This window comes from Hippoglossus hippoglossus, chromosome 5 (assembly GCF_009819705.1).
Source record: "Hippoglossus hippoglossus isolate fHipHip1 chromosome 5, fHipHip1.pri, whole genome shotgun sequence".
Classification (NCBI taxonomy): domain Eukaryota; kingdom Metazoa; phylum Chordata; class Actinopteri; order Pleuronectiformes; family Pleuronectidae; genus Hippoglossus; species Hippoglossus hippoglossus.
The window spans coordinates 18,779,192-18,801,732 of record NC_047155.1 but is presented as its reverse complement, the minus strand read 5'-3'; the positions used below and the strand labels follow the sequence as shown (position 1 = coordinate 18,801,732).

At 40.6% G+C, this 22,541-nt stretch overlaps 1 protein-coding gene across 2 annotated transcripts in view; it reads left to right on the top strand.

The window, feature by feature from the left end:
• The first annotated feature begins 389 nt into the window (after nucleotides 1–389).
• The window catches only part of LOC117761529 (histone deacetylase 7-like), a 40,358-nt gene continuing 18,206 nt past the window's right edge, over nucleotides 390–22,541 (top strand). Inside the window, exons 1-8 of one of the 2 annotated variants that reach the window (XM_034585498.1) lie at nucleotides 390–830; nucleotides 17,966–18,150; nucleotides 18,416–18,503; nucleotides 18,936–19,050; nucleotides 19,951–20,015; nucleotides 20,905–21,018; nucleotides 21,264–21,361; nucleotides 22,000–22,098. In XM_034585498.1, coding sequence (XP_034441389.1) covers nucleotides 812–830; nucleotides 17,966–18,150; nucleotides 18,416–18,503; nucleotides 18,936–19,050; nucleotides 19,951–20,015; nucleotides 20,905–21,018; nucleotides 21,264–21,361; nucleotides 22,000–22,098 — 783 coding nt within the window. In that variant the 5' untranslated portion in view covers nucleotides 390–811. Of the gene's footprint in view, nucleotides 831–7,646; nucleotides 7,950–17,965; nucleotides 18,151–18,415; nucleotides 18,504–18,935; nucleotides 19,051–19,950; nucleotides 20,016–20,904; nucleotides 21,019–21,263; nucleotides 21,362–21,999; nucleotides 22,099–22,541 lie in introns of those variants that run through there. The other variant, XM_034585499.1, reaches the window with a different exon arrangement.

The following is a 22,541-nucleotide window of genomic DNA, read 5'->3' as shown; positions in this document are numbered from 1 at the left end:
TATTTTGTTTTTACGTGATTAGTCTCCTATTTTAAAGTTGATTTATTGTGATTTTCATCCTGCCTGCACATGCCTGGCAACAAAACGGGGGTAAATTATGCTCTTGTGGCAAATAAAAGAAAACATTGAGACACTCCAACTTCATACATTTAGTCTCCAATGATACTCTTGGTCCAGAATTAAAGGAACTAAGTGTAATACCACTGTAATGTGTCTTTCAACACTTGTAATGCTTTATGCAACTTTCTTATTTAGATCCCATGTGCATCCTAAAGCAACACTTCCTGCTATTGTCTGTCAGACACAAGCAGCTACACAATCTGTCCCTCTCTCTCTCCAACACACACATGCACGCAGACACACATCCCTCCTCCCCTATACCACCCCCGGAGGTTCTGGTGCAGGGGCAGCACTGACAAAAAGTTACAGTGGGGTGATAGGGCAGAGCAACCGTTTCTTCTCTGAAAAAGAGATTGAGATATAGACTGTGTAAGTAAGAAAACACACAGAGAGAGAGAGAGAGAGAGAGAGAGAGAGAGAGAGAGAGAGAGAGAGAGAGAGAGGGAGACCGAGAGAGAGAGAGTTATGCTCACATGAGAGGAAGTGCAAGGAAGAGAAGTCAGAGCGAGAGCCCGTTGTGTCAAACAGTTGACTGTGACTCTCTCTGTGTCAGAGCGCAGCAGCCGGGGCTCCAGCACTGCAGCACCACTCCCCTGTCAGAGCAGGATCTATCCGTCTTCTCCCGGAGCCTCCCAGCCTGTCCGACTGCTGCCTCTGTGATTGACCGGACTGCTGTGGGACCACTCACTGGATGTCAGCACCCAAAACTGGTAAGAGGCTCAGCTTCACATAATAAACATCTAACTTTGAAAAGCAGCTGCATGAAAACGTTTGTGTTCTTCAGTGACTGTATGTTATGGTAGTGTGTCAATCTTTGTGGTTATTAAAGCCTGAAGAGAGGATTCTCGCTGCAGATGTTGACACAGTTATGTCCAGACTAGAGTTTCTTGGTCCAGTTGTTAGTTTGGTTTATCTGAATCTTCTTTTACTACCGGCAGATGGTCAGCTTTGGTCGGCTTCAGCTGTGAGAAGCTTGGGTTCATTCTGGTTTCAGCTGCAAATATTTCTAAATCTTGTAGATGCATACATGTGCAAGACTGTTCGAAGGAGAACCGGTCAGCAACAGGTAGAAAATCAAATTTCTTTTAGGGTTGTATTTGTGGAGCTTTTGAAGCGTTTGTTTCTCAGGACAGGGAAGGGGAGAAAATTGGAAACAGACCCATGCAGTCACCCTGGAGAGCTGGTCTGTCCATGAAAAGTATTAGAGTGCAAAGAAAGAGGAGACACACAACAACAGTCCTTCAGTGCAGCGCTGGAGGAGAAGAGCCCAGAGATGAGAGAGCCAAAGAGGGCGATCTGCAAAAGGCTAGAAAGAGGTTTATTTGTGAATGCTGTAGCAACAGCCGGCTACAGTATCTACCGTACTCAACCTCTACTTTCAGTCTTAAAAACGTAGACATGCTTGAGTTGTCAGATCTTGCTTGGGCATGCATAAATCGTTTACCCACAGATACTCCGGTAAGTCTTCACAACACCACTGCCACATCCGTAAAACCAAATTATTCTAAAGTAAAGAAAAGTTAGTCCACTGTATAACAGGTTTAGCTTCTCACCCCATCCTTCCTTGTTTTTGTGCACCATACATAAATCATGCTGCATAAGATAAAAATCCTGTCCAGAGCTTATTCTTGCTCTTTTGCCCAAAACAGTAAACTTTCACTCTATTTTTACTCTCTCGTGCTGCTCCGTTTTTAGAGACTTTTTGTCTATGTGGTTTTTGGGCAATAAATCAGATTTAAACTGCTCTGTGTCCTCTGGGAATAATGAGTTTTAGGGAGTTCATCTCTGATAAAAACAAACTGGAGCTTAGAAAAGACAAACTCTCCCTGGACAGATGTTACACTGTCCAAATAAACAATAAACTAAATAAGACTTTTATAAATTCGAGAAATTCAGTTTTGCGGCATTAATGACAGATTACTTAAAGATAAAATAAATGTTTCCCAATCCATCCATTAAAAATGATTTGAGCTAAAGCATTTAAAATGAGATAAGTAGCTAAATGCACCTTTTTATTCACAAAAGTTTGAGCAGTTGTCTTTGGTAGATGGACGGAAATAGACATTTGGATATTTGATTAATTGCAACACATTTATTGAGAAATAATGCAACCTTTTTAAGCAAAAATATACTCCAATGATGAAATGTAACTGCTTTTATGACAGTGAACTAACTTTATTTGAATTGGTTGACTAAAACAAGACATTTAAAGACATCATCGTGCGATAGGTAAGAATTTGTTATGGTTATGTTATGTTGGATCAATGGATTATCAAAATAACTGTTGGTTATGAGAGAAGCGATATTTAGTTTATTAGAGTAGAACAAATAAATGTCCATGTTTAAAGCGGGAAATCCGAGCAGCCAAACGTAGTAAATACCTTGATAAACGTGAGCATCTGTCAATGTGATAAATCATCAGACTCCGGGTTTGTTTGGTTTGTAGAGGTTAAGAGGCCGCAGTCAGCTGGAAGTGGCCCTCAGGGGACACAACTCTCCCTCTCCCGGGGTCACTGACTCAGGCTACATCTCTAGTGGCAGTCGGCACGGGTGTCTAAATCAAGCCGAGCTGGTGCCGACCAACGGAGCAGAGGGAAAACAAAGTTGTGTGTTTCAGTTTCAAATGTGTAACACTTGTTTTTCATTCAGTATTAAAGCCTTCTCTAAAAGGTTTTAGAGAAGAAGTCATTATTTGTTTTTTGGAAACCTCCATCAGTAATGGCTTGTTGAGAAAGTTTTAGTCCTTCTAATCAAAACGCATATGCATCTTTGTTTTCAATTACTAAAATCACTTTTGGATTTGCGCTGGTTCGTGCCATTTCCCAAGTTGCCGAGGGACAGTATAGTAACTTGGCCGCAAAGTGGGCCAAAAAGTATGGTGATCCAAAACAGATCACCTCTCTCATTCAGTCTGAAGAGAGCGCTTCATCACAGCAGACGCTGCCAACAGAGGTCACATCAGCTTGAGTGCTTGATGTGTGATACTGATGAGTTGATATCTGCCTAGAGCAAGCTCACTACCATCTCTTATACCTCAACAGGCTGATGTTTGTGTTTAGATTACAAACAATATATGGAGTCATTCATTTGAGCATCAGCCCCTTGTGGGAACTTATTTTCACTGCAAAAATCTCATCTACTACAGAGCTAGTTTATTTCAATGTTACTGCCACAGGGAAGTCGGATTTTTAAAGGAAATACTGTCTGAGGAATTTTGTCGTGGAGGAAGCTGGAGTTCCAGAAACCACTATAAGGAAATGTAATGTATTTTCATGAGAGTCTAATGACACTGTGCAGTATTGTGTAGAGGAGCTCTCAGAAATGTATAGTTTTTTTCCCACCATGTTCAGCGGTTGGATGTTCAACCTTATCAAAGTCCTTATTTCGTAAAACAACAGGCATCTTAAGACAGGGGCTTCTGAGAAGCCGCCCCCTCACAGGTTTGTTCAGTTTGACATGTACATATAACACATCACAAACCTTATCAAAGTGGTTACACACCGTTCTGAACTACATGCTTTGACGTTTTCCCACAAGTGTGCACACGGGAGTTCGAAGGCGTCGTAAAGCAACAATTTCCAGCATCTCAGTCAGTTTCCAGAGAAACCAGGCGAGCGCTACATAAGGCCTATCACTCCGCTATGTGGGTTGACTTTGCTTTGCTGCTGGGAGTGGAAAGAGGTTTTAAAGTCTACCCACCGCTGCAGGCACGTCTCCATCGACGTCTCAACGTTTCAAAGTTACCACACAGCTGCTAGCTACAGCTACACGTTGTTAATGACATGCAAGGGCCCTTATTACAAAGAGTTTGAGAGAGTGAAGAAACAGTGTGCTGTGCAACTACTTTTTAGGGCCCGAGCACCTCCGGTGGGAGGCCCTATTGTATTTCGAAGGATTTGTATTTCCCTTTTGGGGCTTTTTCAGGGCCTAGACATGCTCAAATTCTCACCAAAGTTTGCAGGAAATTCAAAACCCTAAAAAGTATTTGAATTCTGGAGTAATTTGAAATGGGCGTGGCAAAATGGCTATCTAAGGAAAAGCCCCTCAGTTAGCTTTCACCGATCTTCACAAAAATCGGGACACCTGTGTATCATGACCAGACGCACAAAAAGGTCTAGAGGTGCATTGTGAAAAACACAACAGGAAGCCCTGGCTGTATCACTAAACAATCATGTTTATATACTATGTCATAATTGAATCAATTTCTATAAGATAATATTGATGATTGCAGATCTGAACTGAACCACTAATCTATTCTATATGAAACAGATATTCCATGTCTGTCCTACAGGAGGCACAGTAGTTAATTTGTTTATTGCAAAGCCCTCTTAGACATATTTGCAATTTTACACTATATACAAAAGACTCACTGAACAACTGAACTAGCTAGAGGCAGCTAAACTGTCCTAGTAATAGTGATGACCATTAAAGAAAGAGTGAAACTGATTTAAAGCGTTGGCTGCATGTGTGTGTGTGTGTATCTGTGTACATGTCTGAGTGCACAGTCTCTGCATGCATGTGTGTCTTCCGGGCGTCTGTGGCTCAGGAGGCCGAGCGGGTCGTCCACTAACCAGAGGGTTTGTGGTTCGACGGCTGTGTCGCCAGTGTGTAATAGAGAAAGCTCTGCACATTGATGCACTGTAAGAATGTGTGGGTGAATGGGTGAATGGGCAAAACGTAAAGTTTAAATGATCATCAAGACTAGTAAAGTGCCTATAAATACATACTGCTAACCATATTCAGGAGGATGACCCCCTGTAACAGTTTTGTCTTGTTTGTGTCAGTGACTCCGCTAACATCACTCATATCATCCACATCAAACTGTCAATACCAGAGAGAACAATTACACTCGCAGCACGTGCTCAGCGTTAGAGCTCTGCAGGCCTGCCATCCTTGGCTGTGTGTGCATCTCAGTTATTAGTGCCCCAGCTACTTTCTGCTCACTTTCTCACTCTCCCTATCTTTCTTTAACTCCCTCCTTTAATTTTATTCTTCTTGGCAATCTGCCCTGCAACTGCTGCTCCCTCCATCAACGTATTGCCTGACTGCATTCCTCTCATTCCTACTGGCTTCCTGTGACTGGAAGAAGAGTGAACCCTACTGGGCACAAAACCTCACCTTGGAGACCCATCTATGCCATATGTGTCTTTTCAATTCTCCGCTTCAAAAAAAATCTTATATATAAAATCAAATCCCTGTGAGTGTCTGGTGAGGACTTGTCTCATCATGTCACATGTGCTTTCATTGCACTGTAAAGTGGATATTTAAGTGAAGGGTCTTGGGACTGTCCGTCTATCGATAATCCAGTCAAGTCTGAAACATCAAACGAGCACTGCCCTTGTGACGACTGCCCTACAAATGGTCTGAGGGGGAAAGATATGAAGGGAGAGCTCTGTTGATATCTGATGATGTGTTAACAGAAAAATTGGCACCAACGTCATCGGCCCTGTTAGTAAACACTCACAATGAACTCTAGTGTTTTTGTACAACATACTGTTCAAAGTTCTATGACAAATGAGTCCCTGACATAATTATATGACGTGATAATTACGTGCTGAGGCCACACCAGATCCGTATACATGATGTTTGAAATAGAAACTGTGTGCATGTCAGCTACTTTCAGGGAAAATGTAACTCAGGGAGCAACCATTACCGGGCCCTCCCTGTCTCTGCATCTGTAAATAGTGTAAGGTCTGGTTCAAGCGTGTGCTGTTCAAAATGGAAGGCCTGTTGTGAAATTCAATTTGCTTGTACATATCTCAAATGATTCAGGCCACAGTCAGCCCCGTGACTGGGGGATGGACTGTTCGGCTCTGCCAAGATCACCGGGGATAAGACACGGTGTTGTTGAGATGACATTGAGTTATTGTTGATAGCAGATTTTTCTCATAATAAGTTTTAGGTACATAATTTAACTGAACAGCAGCAGCAGCAAATCTATTGATTCATAGGAGGAGGACTGGTCAAAGTCACATGAAATAAAAGTCTGGCTCAGCTCAAAAAAACGTTTGTAGCTGTTTACTGATTCATCCTCATGATGTGGACTTTATTATTGGCAAAGGTTGGATTTGTCCTCAAGCAGGATGAGACATCTGTTAAAAACAGAGAGAGTTCAGTCTGGGTGAGATTGTGCTCGAACAGACAGCACAGTGCAGATAAACTTTCTGTTGGTGTATATCTGATTTGGTAAATTTGCATTTGTGTGTATGTGTCTGCATCCCAAACAGAGATGAAAATTTGTCTTTTGCTTTACAAGTTGATCAGATCCAGAAATTAATGGGGAAAAAAAACACACTGTTCATCCAGTATCAGGCTTGGCTAAAGCACTGGAGGTTCAAGACATCAAACTGAATGTGTAAATATCTCTGAATTAAAAAGATGTAGCACAGTTTTGAGTGTGTGGATGCTGACTTTTTTCATTCAGGTCCCTAAAGTAAAACAAAATGCATGTTAGGTTGGCAGCATGTGTTGAATTTTAATAAAATATGGCACATGCACTCGCACACACAGGTTCGTGCAGCTATCCTTATCAGGACTTTGCTTTGACGTCTATTCCTTGTGGACAACCAAACTAACACATTATCCCTAACCCTAACCTTAACCAAATCACATCTTACCACCTTAACCGGGAGCTCAGAAATTATGTTTTTCCTCATCCCCATGAGGTCTACACACACACACACACACACACACACACACACACACACACACACACACACACACACACACACACACACACACACACACACACACAAACCCTCTTGTATTTCTGCCTATGTGAGGACACTCATTGGCATAACTCATTCTCTAGGCCCTTACCCTAACTTTAAGCATCCCCTAACCAAACCACCGAAATATAATTCCAATACCTTAAAAACAAATCTTAACACTAAAACAGCCCTTTGACTGGACACATGTCCTCAATCTGTGAGGTCTATGCTCTTAAATAGTCCTCACAAATATTTAAAAGTACACACACACAAACACACAGGTTTGTACATCTATCTTAGTGAGGACAGGACATGGGCATACTGCATTCCCTAGCTCCTTAACCTAACCTTAACGCTAACCCTTACACTAACAACCACGAACACCAAAACCCAACCCTAACCCAACCCTATCGAAACTTAATGCCCAACCCTAACCCTAAAACCAAGTCTTAACTCTCAAATAGCACAAGTGGGTCAGATAGTGAGGATGTCTTCTTCAGAGTAAATTCAATTGACTTACACTATCTTACATGTAATGATTTATGTTATGGGGACAAAAAACAAGACCCCATAGGTATGACAAGTAAATAACAGAATGACAGGTTAGGTCCCCATAACACGAATAACATCACACACTCGCACTCACACACACACACACACACACACACACACACTTTACCCAGCAGGGTTCAGCAGATGGAGCCCTAACACCAGCAGCACACACAACACGCGGATGAGAGTGAGACTCGCGGCCGATTTTGTCTGTAGTTTCACACACACACGCGCACACACACACACACACACACGTTCACACACTCACACACACCCACAGTGAGGAGGAGGAGAGGCTTTTTCTTCCATAATTAACTCGCATAGTGTTTCAGCGCGCGAGCCTCCATGTTTACATAGAGCTCTGTGTGACAGCGGCGCGTGCTGACGACAGGAACCACACCGAGCAGAAAAGTTGAGACCTCCATGATGCGGAGGACAGACCGGAGACTTCTATCCGCCCTCTCCTCACTCTGACCCTCTGTCTCTGCTTGTTAACTCACTGTCAGTCCTGCTGCTGCCGCCGCTTCAACCTGGAAATGCGTCGCTTTTGAACTTCACCTCCTCCAGGTAGGCGATGTTTATCTGCTAACCGGCGCCGAGAAGGGAAGTAGCTAGCTAACACTTTAGCGACTGTCAAAAACTTTATTTACAAAACCTGTCCTGGTACATGTGTGTGCACTACGTCTTATTGTGGTGAGGAAGTTGCCTTTATTTGTTTTTTATTCAGTCATCACACATTGTACCGAAAATATAAACAATGAAGACAGTGGAAACAAAGTCTTAACAGTCTTTACATTATAAATGTACTGAAAATGCTAAGGACTTTTACGCCTGTCCATATTCTTATCAATTTAAGCCACTCAGCAAACAACACAAATCCTTCAAATTAAGCTAACCTCAAATAAAACCATTCAAATTAAGCTAAACTCCATTAAAAGTGTTGAAATTAAGCTAACCGCCATTAAAAGTGTTGAAATCATAGACTGTATGGTTGAAATTAAGCTAACCTCCTTAAAATCATTCAAATAAAGCTAACATCCAGAAAAAGAGAAACAAATTATTCACACTTGTAACCCTCCAACATTTTTGAAATTTCGTAAATAAGTCTTTTAAACCAAGAATGACACATCCTTAACTTCATATTGGCCTTTGTGTTCCTCAATTTCACCTGAACAATAGAGACACATCTCCTTTTAATCCCGGTTTTGGCTTCTTGTACTGTAAACGTACAAATACCTCTCAGATCATATTTGCTCCTCTGTATAGAATAAACACTCCTGCACAAAGTCTGGTAATGATTTAGATCCTCTGGCTTGTGTCAAAGCTCAGCAGGTGTATGCGACCACCTGGCTGACCACTCATTCAGCTGCAGTCTGATGTGTTCTCCTCCCATTGACAGAAAATAGCAGCACTGACAAACAATTTTGGCATAATCATTTTCAAAATCAGAGTGAATGTACATGAGGTGCAGCCACATGAATTAGCGCATACATCATTTCCTCTTCTGAAGTAATTGACTGTGTGACTGTAGGTGCACTGGTAATTATCCTAATCCGACAGCTAACAGGTCTATTTGAAGGTGATTAATGGAGCAAATAATTGTGTAATTATAGCATTAAGGCTCCATTGTGAGCGCGAGTGTAGAATTTCCTACTGGATGTGTTTCTGCCCATAACGTCATTGAAAAGTTTGACTCATTCACTACCAGGCAACAAATGCTTGCTTGTTTGATGGGCCATGGGGTGGGCAGCTGTATTATGACAGAAGTTGTAAAAATTGTTCGATCCCACCCAGTCCCTAGAAAATGAAAACATGCACACATATGTACACAAACTCACGCTGCAGCCATGCGTGGAATAATGTTCTCATGTGTCCAGGTTCCCTCTCTGATCTGGATTAGGTCATAGCCTTGGTTCTGTTGTGAGGGTACTGTTACAGTTGTTTCATGTGGGCCATGCCAGAGGAATCAACACCTACTGACGATTCTCTGCCCCCTTTCTGTTGCCTTTTTAGATCTCTCTCTCTCTCTCTCTCTCTCTCTCTCTCTCTCTCTCTCTCTCTCTCTCCCTCTCCGTCGCTCCTGCACCTTTTCCTCTTGTCATCTCAGATAACTTTGAATGTCGACCTGTATGCATGCATGACTGTCTGTGCAGGCTGCATCCAGGCATGTATGTATGTGTGTGCGTGTGTTTACAAAAGTCCATCCCTGAATGGAAACGTAGCTCATAATATCCAACCCCTCATGCTGCACGATCAGTGGTGTCGTCTTACACAAACTGTTGATTACAAAGGCCCATTTGCTCTGTGAGTTGTGACGGCCCGTGGGCTTGGCTTTGTCACACTTATCAACTCTGAACAGGCCTCATATATGTCTGGAGATTCAAAGTGAAAGTTGACCACCATCATCTTAGAGAAAAAGCTAATGTTTCTCACTTTAACTGGAGATGTTGAGGTTCTGGTTTGTGTCTATCTGTGAAGTTTTTCTACATTCTTGTGCACAACACATATTTCATGTCAGCTACAGTCAGCTGTTTTGTGTTACAGCCGACATCAGCTGGGAGTAACACTCTGGTCTTATTAGATGTAAAGTACTTTTTTTTTTTGCCGGAGTTGTGATGTGGTTGCTTGCAGTCTGTGTTGTTCTGAGTTGCTCTTGAGTGAATGAAGCAGGACTTTACTTTACATACTTTAATTGTTTGGCATCTAATATAAATCCACATTTATTTAAAATGTAAAAGATGATCTTTTTGACTTTTCTCAATATGCTCTCTATTTAGTGTTGTACATCCTGCAGAGAAGCAGGTGGAGAGGTGTCACAGTTGTTTTTGTGGTTTTTTGTGAGACGTCTTGAAGTGTAGGCTTTAAAAAAGTATTGAATGTACATTTAAAATGTCTTAAATAGTGAAAAATGCCTGTTAAAATCTTCAGATATCTTCACATTTCTTGATTCACCAACAACAGATGCCAGAATCCAAAAATTGTCAAATATTATCACATAAAGCAAGCAATAAATAAAAGCAAAGGAAATGATCAGTATTGTTGCTTAAAAAACACTGAAGCGCTTAACAATGAATAAATAGTCAAAATAGTTTGTCAATTAGTTTCTGTATTTGACCAGTATTTTTACCAATATTTCAACCCTATTTGAGAAAACATCATGGACAATCTGTAGCATTTGCTTTTTTAGTGGCCCCTTTAATGGGCCTTTACATTTATAGAAGAGAGCACAACAGAGCCAACGTCATAGTGATTAGGCCATTATCAAGTATCCATTTTGGGTGGAATGGTACTTGTGAAAGTTGATATCAACCTTTTCCCAAGGCAGATAACCTTTAAAAGTGCCCAGTGTTTTGCCAGTGTGAGCCACAGCACTGCACTGACAATAGGGACAGTGTTCTGGACCGGCCAGAGCTCCAGATCACATTTCCTGTTCCTGATTTAAGATCAGCTCAGCTGACTGCTGATACACTCTGCTTGTGTGTCATGCAAGTGTGTTTTTTTTTGTGAGAGAGACGGCAGAAAAGATGGAAAATATTAGGGAAATCAACAAAGTTCTAACAAAGACAGTAACTTTATCAAAACCAGCAGTAAAAGCAGACTAGTGCCAGAAGATGGTAACCTTATTCTCACTGACTGCAGGGTGTATCTGAAACAAAGAGGCCCTTCTGTGTACATAGCCTTCTAACCTAGTGTGTAATAACAGACTGTGATACACAGAGTACTGCAGACACATGGGGGAGTTATAGTAGGAAGTGGGCATGAGAACCTGTTCTCTCAGTCAAATGCCAGGAGGGGGAAAAGGCCACATTTCCTCAGGTAACGTCTGGTAATTGTCAGGATCAGAGAGGTGAATGTCTGTGGATTGCGATGAGGTGTACCTCAATCAGTTTGTGCTCACATCATCAGCAGCTGTTTTTTTTTCTTCTTTAGAAGTCAGCTAGTGTTCCCATCCCATCAAGTAGATCATGTATTTATTTGCATAATTGTGGTTTTGGCCGATGATGAACATTTGTGTGAGGTATGTGTGAAGGAGGGTGTGTATTAGTACACTAGTACTCTGTTACATAATGTAGTGTTACCTGTTACCTCTCAGCTGCAACTTACATTCATTCATATTGGACTCTCTTTAGCCCTCGAGAGACTGGCAGGTTTAAGCCAGAGGAAACACTTTGTTGTGAGTTTGTTGAAATTAACAATGACATCCATTAATTGTACATTTCAGCAAAATATCCCCTCTCTCTTTAATTTCTTGTGGTTCAAAGATTATGAAAAACTTGAGTTGTTCTTCAGGAAGGGAACTTTTGTTGCTGCTGATTTTATTTGGCAAGCCTGGAATTACAGAGGAGAGTTATAGAATAATGCATTTTTTTGTAATGGAAAACATTTTGATGCCGAGTAAATCCGTGAGAGTTGGGTTCTCTCTCTCACGAAAAATGAAATGTATGATAAAAACTTTTATTGCAATGCATGATGACGTTTTTTTTTCCAATAGTGATTTGCGCATTGATTGCCATAGTAACACTATAAGCTTTGAAGCCCTTTAGGCATTTGGGTCATCCCTACACTTAATGTGTATGTTCTCAGGCAACTCAACGTTTCTGTCTCATGCCAAGCGTATGACAGCACCCTGAGCCAAATTTTGCTATGTTTTCCCCTCCCAATAAAGATGACCTTTCCGAACCCAAAGGAGAAATAATGAAACAACTTCAACAATAGTCGGTCTGTACTGGCTGTGAGAAATCAAGCTGGAGAATCACACGGGAGAAGAGCATGCTAGTTTGTGACACTCATATACACACAACTCTACAGTGAGCTGGCGACCCCTCACCTTTTTCCTCTGCTGCCTCTGGGACACGAGATCAAGAGAAGTCTTATAACTATGTGACCCCTGACCTTTGAGTTGAAGAGAGTGGCAGGGACAGTACAAAATAGCACTTATGAGTGTGAGAGAAAAAGAGAAAAGACGACACAACATAGCTTGTGCCATTATCCTGCTGACAGTCAACTAGAGGAATGTATTAATCATATGTTGTGTCATAATAAGCCTCGAGGGAAAATTAGTTGAGCTGTGCAGCATGCTTTACTCAGTTTAACTGACAAACAAATGCCAATTATCCAACAATTATAGATTAGCCGAATTTGCTTTTAGATCAGAAACAATTGGCTGAATAATCATTTAGTTGATCAACTGAAAACTGTCTGGCAATTATCTTGATAATAAAATTGTTGTATCGATAATTTTTTCAAGTGAAAATACGAGCCATACTCATGGCTCCAGCTGCGCTCTATAGTTGTATCATTGTAAACCGAATAGCATTAACTTTTGAACTGTTGTCTTGATGAACAAAAGGATTCTCTCAGGGAAACTGTGGTCAACATGTTTCACTATTTTCTGACATCTAATGGGAAAAAGGTTACAAAACAATAAATCAACTAATAGAGAAAACAATCTGCTGACTAACATATTTTGAAAATGCTTTGATTCCCACAGTGAATTATGAATTCTGCAGCTCAGCTCAGGTCAAATGTTGTGATTGGGAAAAGCTTTATGGGATTTTTAGTTTTCAACTGGGCAACCAATGCTCCTACTGGCCTGTCAGACTGTGATGGATATTTCCATTGTCAATGTGTTTGTGTGTGTGAGAGAGAGAGAAGTAGATTCACAGCCTGGCAAAGAGGGAGCTGCGCTACGATTTAAGCTGCGGTGCAAAGCACAACCTTAGAAATCTTTGATGCTATGTTTGGGTTCATTATGAAACTGTGGCAGAACAAATTTGACTCTGGGTAAATAATGGCTAACACTGAATTAACTGTAAGTTGAAACTCTGAGGAATCAGCAACAGATCAGTAGGTAGGCAGGATGTGGTTCTTTATCAGAATCAGAATCAGAAATACTTTATTGATCCCAGGGGGAAATTATGTTTGTTAGAATAGCTCCATACAAGAGTAGAAATATAAGCATATAAAGATTTAAAAAATAAAATAATATTAAATAAAATATTAAATATAAAAAACATATAATATATACACACAAATATGAAATATATACAATATGTGTGTTGTTATGGTTGTCAGTTAAGTTTTATTAACACGGATGCTATTAAATACAACAGTACATTTTATAAAGCAGACTTTACAAAAATGATAAAATGAATCAGGACAAATGAGAGTCAGAAAATATTTAAAAATACAGCACATTATCTACACAACATTAACATCAACACAAGCAACTGGTTTTAATGTTGTGGTTGATTGGTGTAAATGCCAGTACTCCAGTAAATCAATACCATCCAATATCTTAATACACAAAGCTGAAGTTATTGACAGCCCCACAGACACGCCATACCCATACAGTATCATGTTTTGGCAATTGGTAACACTATTAATACATTCACAAGCAAGCACACACACACACACACACACACATATATGCCACACACTCCACACACTCCCAAAAACATGTGACATGATGCTATTACTATGTCATGAAACTGCAACGTACAAACTGTCCTTGCACATATGTGCACTTGACTGCACACAATAACACAAGTGTTTACTGACAGGTGACACTAAAAATAACCTGCCTTGGATACATGCACTTAAACTAGCACAAAGAGCCACAGTGATCCTTGTAAAAAAACAAATGGACACTATTAATACACTAGCACCGACACACGCGAGCACTGATGCACTGATACATGTGCACACTCACCCCTCAACTGTTGCACAAGCAGATCCTACTTATGCAAACACAAAGACCTGTTATGTACACTCAAACGAAACAACTGCCAGCTATTAATATCTTGGCGTGTTTAGGATTGACACATACAAGAGCACACACACACATGGATGTACACATCTCACGCAGAGATTGATACTCCAGCTGCTCGGAAGCAGAGGGACAGAATGTCCCCAACAGCTGTGGATTCCTAAAAACGTAGGGATGGAGAGAATCACAGAGGGATGGGTGGCGGGCGGTGGTATTGGAGGTGGCCAGTATGGTGGAAAATAGTTTTTTGTGTATGGGAACGTGTAAACATAATTAATTTACAGTCAGCACAAGTTTACCTGCTTGATATTTTACTGGAAACAGTATTACAAATATTTGTCTATATTTCAGATGACACTTTGTCAGCTCTCTGTGCTTTGTTGCTCATCAAACCAGACTCAAACCTCCAGCCTACTGCCTTCGTTAATAGTAACTATCATTTAACCTGATGTGTGATTTTCAGATGTAAGTCCACTCAGTACAACTGTGTAGTCCAACAATAAACAAAGCACGTTTAAGTACCACACTGTGGATATAAATACTGCTGAAGGACGTCTGTAACACTCTCAAGCTGAAGAAATGAACCGCCATTGAACCAAAATAGAAGCTTCTGCTTGCCTAAATGAACCAAGAGGATGTTATGGTGCAGGCTAACTTTAGAAACGGGAAGTAACTGTTTCTGTGTGTGTCTGTGTGTGTCGGTGCTTCAGTGTGTTACTGCAGAAGGCCCACAGAAAGGGGAGGATGGTTGTGAAACAAATATGCTATTACAGAAACCAGAAGTTCGTCTCCTGTCTATTTTTAGCACCACAATGTGAAAACGAGAGACAGAGAAGCATGCACACAGATCTTATCTATGCATTTTTTTTAAATGTTCCGATGTTATCTTATAAATAGAATTACTTGTTTGTAATATAGTGTTGATGTGTGTACTGTGAATGTTTCTCTTGTTGTGAGCTCTTTGAAATATGGTACGAAGTAATCAACACCTATTTGAAATGCTTTAGGGTTTGTGACCGAGGGTGACTGAGTTGGTTTTGTGGCCAGTCATACAGTGTTAAATGACTCACTGTCATTTGAAAAAGTGTCTTTCTCTAAACTTGTAGAAAGAAAATGTCCGTGTCAGTGTAGAGTGCGTCTCTGGGAGGACATATAGCGACCCAATGGTTGCTGTGGCCTGATTTTCACAGTAAAAATATACTGCAGGTGTTTCAGTACGCCTGACTTCCTGATCATTTCCTTTCTGTCAGGAGAGCGGACTTGTTTGGTAATCATTTCTCTCTGTATGTGTTTGAGAGAGTGTAACGCAGACTATTCGAGTCACCACCTCCCTCCCCCATCGACTGTCTGATTTCCTTTTAAAACACACAAACATTCTTCTGGTAATGCGTACCATTCTGCTGAATGTGGCACTTCCTGTTTTTCACTTTTTTTGTAAAGTAAGAAGCTGAAAGAAACAGGCCCTGTCAACTTCAACAGTGACACACAGTGAGAGAGGCTTAAAGCAGCTGAAAGTCTCCCTGACATTAAGTGTTGCCTGATGAGTCTTGGCTTCCTCCAGTCAGCTGGCAGGGTCGGATCCCTTGAACTCTGCGGGGCAAGAAGGGCGTAAAACAAATGCATAATTTAAACAAGACAGTGCTCATCCACGTGTTTCCCCAAGCTGTCCAAATAATGATGCATCAAACTTTCAGTTCTTGCACAAAATATCTCAGTTTTTCTCTGTCTCACACATAAAAACATAAAAACACAAGGCTGTTCCCACAGAGCAGATAGTGTTGCTACTATGAACTCTCGATCAGTGAGTGCAACAGAACTGAAACCACTTGGCTTAAACTGTACAATATTAGCTTGTTACTGTAAATGATTCTGCTCTTGTTAACTCTGCTCCAGTTCTACTGTGTGCACGTCACACTTGACCTGCAGTAATAAGAGCGTGGGAGTGTTTTCTTCATCTGAGGAATTCTGTCAACCTGTAACGCTTTCGCAGACGTTACTTCTGTCTGAGTCAGTGCTGCTGTCGGGAATGAGTGGCTGAATAACGCTGCCTGGGTCTGTTTGACTGTCTGGCTCAGATGGGAGGGAAGTTTAGAGGCACTCGGCTGCAACCTGTTTGTGTTGGTCTGTTTTGTGGCACTGAAAGTTGCAGTGTTGCATTTTTACAGGAGTTGCTGTTCTAGCAGACATTGTGTGTTTAACTGTACCAACACCATCTGCTTGACTGGCCTGTGTCTTTTTTTTTGCATTTGGATTTTAAGCATCTCTCGCTTCACAGTATCATGCATACTTTAATCACAATTACTCACTTGTTTTGGCAGCTATTCAAGCTGTTACTCCCATACAGTGCTGTCCACAACACTGTAAGCCAGTAAAGAAATGTCCACTTAGAGGAATTATATTAATAAGGTTGGGCAATATTCTGGGTTGCAGCCATTCGGGCGTGAGAGTTCAGTAAATTTCCACATCTTTCCATCCCTCCCACTGTCCATCTACCCCAGAGGCAGCAAGGTGTCTCCTTCCATCGGCCCGCTCTTTTGTATCAGTGCCGAAACATTCCTCACCCCTTTTATTGGTTTCGGGTATCGAGTCATCTGTGAACTTCCATATGTTTTTGTCTTGTTGATATGATGTATCACAAAAATAGAGGTTTTCTCAGTACCAGTTATTGCTATAGCCTTCCTCTCTGTTGCATGATTTATAGGTCATAGAGTCAGGTCCATATTGTGGCTTTCATGCCGTTGTAAAATCAGTCATGGTGAAAAGTATGGTAGCTCTAACATACTGTATTTGCAGTGGCCTTTGGATCGCCTAAGTGGAACCTTTTCTCACTCCCATGCTCCCATAAAAAGACATCTGTCTTAAGTTAGGACACTGAAGCTTGCTTCAATTGTCTCACTTGATCTAAATTTAACTTTTTTATTTCTTTCATTTTAGTAAAACCTGGAAAGGAGATGACAGATTAATGTACCTGACCCAAATGCTTTGACCACACACTGTTCAAATCCGGCTCACCACCCTGTTTCCTTCATTCTTTTTCTTTCTTTTGTGGCCCTGCAGCCCCAACACACACAAACACACCTCCTTTGCTCTTTTGAATGCAGTGTTGGACAATGGCCAGTTCACTTTAGGCAGGAAGACTTGAATAAAATGAAATATGACTGGTGAATGTGCAGAGTTCAAGTACAAGTACACATCTGGACATACACTTATTCCCAAAAACCTGAGTGCACGCTTGAGCGTGTTTATGTCAAGCACAAACAGTAAAATATACATCAATTGTTCATGGAATTCTTTTGTGAATAGCTGTGAAAACTTTCTTCCAACTATTTGTGTTTTAGACCAAACAAGATATTTGCATTTAAGATACTTGCATTACCTTTGATACTGAATACAATAAGAAAAGCTTATAGGACCCTAAATATCATCTGTGTAAGACCACATGAATTTTTTAACATTGCGTTTTTGAAGGAAATCATCAACATGTGGGGTGAGATAATTGGCGAAGGCGCCCAGCAAAGGGCCGGGTCAGAACCAAACCTGCGACCGCTGCAGGGGGTCTCAAGTCTCTGCACACTTTTCTAAGTTTACAAAGTTTAAAAATATTCTTTGTTCACTACATTTAAAAATCATAGGAAGCCAAGCAACTTCAAGTTCTTATTTTTCACAGTGCAAAAGTACACCACGAGGACACAGATACTCCTGGGGGACAAACTGATGTTTGACCCCATATCTAATCCTAACCCAATAACTTTTAGTGTCACCAACCCGTCACAGAATAATGTGTTAATATCTTTCTCTCTCTGTCTCTCTGTAGTGGATGTGATCATCAGCAGTCAACTTTCATTATCCATTTGTGGGGAGCAGCCCATGGACCTGAGGGTGACCCAGAGGTTGTTACATCCAGGCCCAGATTCGGCCATGCTGACCCCCCGCCCTCCCTTCTTCCTGGGACCCCTCACCGCTCAGCATTGCTCCCAGTTTTCCCAGCAGCATTTGCAGGTGTGGAAACATTCTTGTTTCAGGAGATTAACGCTGCATCTCCTTAATGTTACTGTATCATCAGTTGTTTGATTATCATTGATATTTACTAAAAATCTGATGATTGATGACGCACTCCAGGTGCTAATAAATCTTTCCTTTGTGAAGGCTTAGTCAGTATGCAAATCCTGTGGAAATATTCAGCTATAAAAAAATATCTCACACGCACAGTTAAAGCAGACGTGACTGGTCAGTTTAAATGTCCCGTAAAAAAATGTCTTTGCAGTATAACATTGAACAGAGGCAAAGAGAGATGGAGGAGGAGAAAAGAGAGGAGCTACAGCATCTGACACGAAAGAATAAGAATGAGCAGAGTGAGTACCTCATGCGTCAGTACTGTATTGTACGTGTTGTCGTAGGTTCCCTGAAAACAGTAAGGTTCTTGATGTGCTTTTCATCTAGGTCACAATTTGTGTTTCAATGAAAAAGAAGGGGATCTCCACCAGTTCTGTGATCTATTCTAGGAAATGTGTACAAATATCAAATCAAAGTCAAACAAACACTTGTTTCAGGAAACTCATAATGCTATTTTTATTTTTCCATGTAGAGGAGATAAAGAGCTCACAGAGGAAAGTGACCTCTACAGTCTCCTGACTGCTTATTGACACAATACGATTCCTTGTAGGATAATATGAAGAAATACTGTAATATGTTATCATCCTTACTGTTGGCATGCCTATTGCATAGCTGTATATGATCCAAATCATTGTCTGTTTTCCTGATCCACTCATTTTGTTGACGGACAGGTGCTGTTTCCAGTCCCCTGGTAAGGCAGAAACTTCGGGAACATATAATTATGAAGAGCCAACCCACCCATGACAGGGTTACTCCCAACCACACCAGCCCGACACTGGGATACAAGTGAGACGCACAAAAGAACCTTTTTTTAAAGCAGAACAGAGACAAACACAGAGTATCACAATATCACGATATTTCATAGTAATATATTCGGCTTGTTTGGATGTGGGATTTAATTTAATTATTTTTGTAGGTGACTGTGCAAAAGTTTAAGAATTAACAGAATTATTATTAACAGAAATATGAACATGATTAAATAATAGCATGTGACTGTAACATCTTGTATTGCCAAAGCGTGTTAGTCTGCATGATACCGACAATGGTGGAAGAAAACATTACATCTTTTACTTTACTAACTTTAATTACAAGTTACTTTGTTACAAGTATAAATCTTGCATTGAGTTGTTGCAATACATCCATCAAAAGCTACTTAAAGGATTAGGAATGTGATAATAATGTAATTTTACTGTTTTAGTTGGTTGAGCGGTTTTTGAGCTATTTTGTATCCAACTGCAACAAATTATTATCTCAGTTATGGATGAATCTGCTTTTTATTTTCTTCAGTAATTTATCAATTTCTTGATTGTAAAAATTCCCAGGACTAAGAAAAAATATGCCAACATTTAAATGTTGATGGTGTTCCTCTTTTAGCAGCAGTCTCGCTTTCTCAGCCATTTCTCTTTATGTGTGTGTGGCGCATTGGTCCATTCAGTTGCCATTTTTTATACTGGTACAGTAATAAGCAAATGTACATGGCATAATAACCACAATCCACATGTTTATTTAAATTAGGTTTCAGGGATTGATCAAATGTGAAAGTATTTTCTCAATTACCATTTTGAATTTTCAATTGGCCTCTTCCTTTTCTGATTTTAATGAATGGAATACTTAATAATGAAATGAAGTCTCCTCATGCCAATTTGTAAGTGATGCAGTTTATTCAATCTTGTTGTGGTTACCTAGGCTGTCTCCAAAGCCTCAGCCGACGCCCTGCGACCAGCGTAAGGACCTCCCCCTGCGCAGAACAGGTGAGATGCCTCTAGCTTTTACTGTCTGTGATGCGGGTTCTCACTCTGAGGCTAAAGCTGCCTAGGTCACTGGTGATTTTCCATTTCAGGTCTGTTCTCCTTGTGGTATGCTCTGTGTAATTTGAGTTAGAGTCAAAGTCATCTGACTGCATATCTCAGTGGATATTTTGTTCAGTGTGGTACTTTTCAGAGTCTCAGCAAACTGTAATTCTGGACATAAAGAATAAGGGAAATGAACATGCACAGTGTTGATAATTGTAAGACAAAGCAAACTCATAAAGCAGCAGGCCTGCAGAGCCAGAGAGAGATCGAACCGTCGTGAAAAACAACAGCGACAGTGAGACACAAAGACCAAAGCGGTTACATAACTTAAACTAAGTATGTGTAAAATGAACTCCGTGAGAGTCCAGAGCAAGCCTCCTTCGCCATGTGAATGAGAGTGGGAGTGGTTTAATGTCTTCGAGTACACTAACCATTCAAAAATCCATTATTTATTTGCATTGCCCTGGAACCCCTTAGGTGACAGCGTGCAAACACTCACACACCCTCCAGTGTGTGTTTTGTTTTAGCTCAGTGACAACACATAGCTGCTTTTCATCTGCTCTGAGCCAGCCTCTCTGTTTGAGCTTATTGGAGCCGGACCAAAGTAAACATGAAACTTCTTAATGCTGTTGACCAGGGTTGATGTGATTGATTTGGCTGTGCTGCAGATTCTTCATGGTTTTGTTATGACAATTGAGTGCATCAATATGGTATGTGCGTTCCTGAGCAGGTGCATTCCTGCAGATGTACTGTACAAGATGATGTTGTTTATTATCAAGTTCTGATTGTGTCTGTGTGTGCATGCTCTTCTTCATGTATTCATTTATGTATGTTTTTGTTTGTGCAGTCTCCGAGCCCACTCTGAAGTGGAAGTTAAAGAAGCTCATCAATACGAGGCCAAACCCGCTGCAGAGAAAGATCAGTGCCCCTCCTGCTGTCAAGCACAGGACAGAAACTCTGGGTAGAGGATCTACATTTATCTCTTCTGTTTAATTGACACTGCTGTTTTAGCCACTTCCCGATATGCCAGTTTCGTATTATTTTACACCACAATATACGCAGTGTAATTTAAACATATACTGTACCGACGCAGTTTGATTCATTTTTTTTAACAACTTGTTATGCTCATCATTTTGTGATGTATATACACATCTGCTCTGTTGTTGGCTGCTATGAATATCAGTGTCTCTCCATTTTGTCAACCAGACTCGTCCCCCAGCAGCGGCAGCACCCCAGCATCAGGATGCAGCTCACCCAACGACAGCCTCCATTCTGATAATGGTGCCCTTCCGCTGTCTCATGAGGTGAGACTTCCTAGTCCACAATAGTAAATAATGAGTGCACAGTCTAAGGTTTGGTGTTCTGCTTAAACACACATCAACACAATACATGGAGCCAGAATTGTTCCACCTGCATGTATTCCTGTTCCAATTATGGATTCATTCATCAACTCTTTCCAAGGCAACCTTTCTGGTATTTACCCTACTTACTGTATGATGATGCAGGTCTTGCTTGGATTTTTTTTGGGTGATGTACCTCTTTACAACCATCAGCTGATTGTTAATTTTGTGATAAATACAGTTTGGTAATGGTTCCTAGTGTCATAAGGAAGAAGGTCATATGTATCGAACAAATACATTTTACTCCATCACTTTCACTCTAATTTAAACTATTTGTATTTACAAGTTACGTAGTATATTTTTCCTCATTGTATTAGGTGTGTGGTTTTATCAGTTTTAACTTGTATCTTTTTAATGGATTTAATGTGACAGTTGATACATAAAATTCCATTCTATCAGTATATGATACTCAGGAGAGAGATCAATTTAACTTTATAACGTAACTGTATGTTTGATGTTTTTATGTTCGAAATAGACGTAACCATTTGTATGGGATTGTCTTAACAGATAATTTGTATGCTGACTTTTTCTGTGTCTTGTAGGCACAGAGGTTGCTGCTGAAGGATGGAAGATTGGCTCATTTCACTTTACCTCCTAACTCTGCTGTCATGCCAAACATCACTGCTGGACATCCTGCACATGTGAGCAATTATACATTCATTGGTTCCATTTACAATCAGTAGTTGAATTGTTGGAGTTTCATGTAACATAACAACTTAGGCATAATTTAAGTAAAGAAACGGACACATATATATGTCATAGATACAAATTGATGAATGCATGCTCTAAGCATGTGTATCTGAGACAATGTGTAAAATAGTGCCTGCATTGTTGGATACTTACAGAAATAAATGTGCTGTTTTTAGGCTTTCACTTCCTTTTTGATCTTGGTGTGAATCAGTCATGTGATATTTTACTCCCATTGTGAACGTGGTCACTGACAGGTCTCGTGTCTAATGTTTGAAACAGCCCATTAAGCCCTCATCTTATGCACTAACTCTTCATTTTTCTTAGTTGTGTAAGCTGCAGCATGACGAGGGCTTATCTAATTCCCTGTGTATCCCCTCCAGGTTTTCTTACCGTC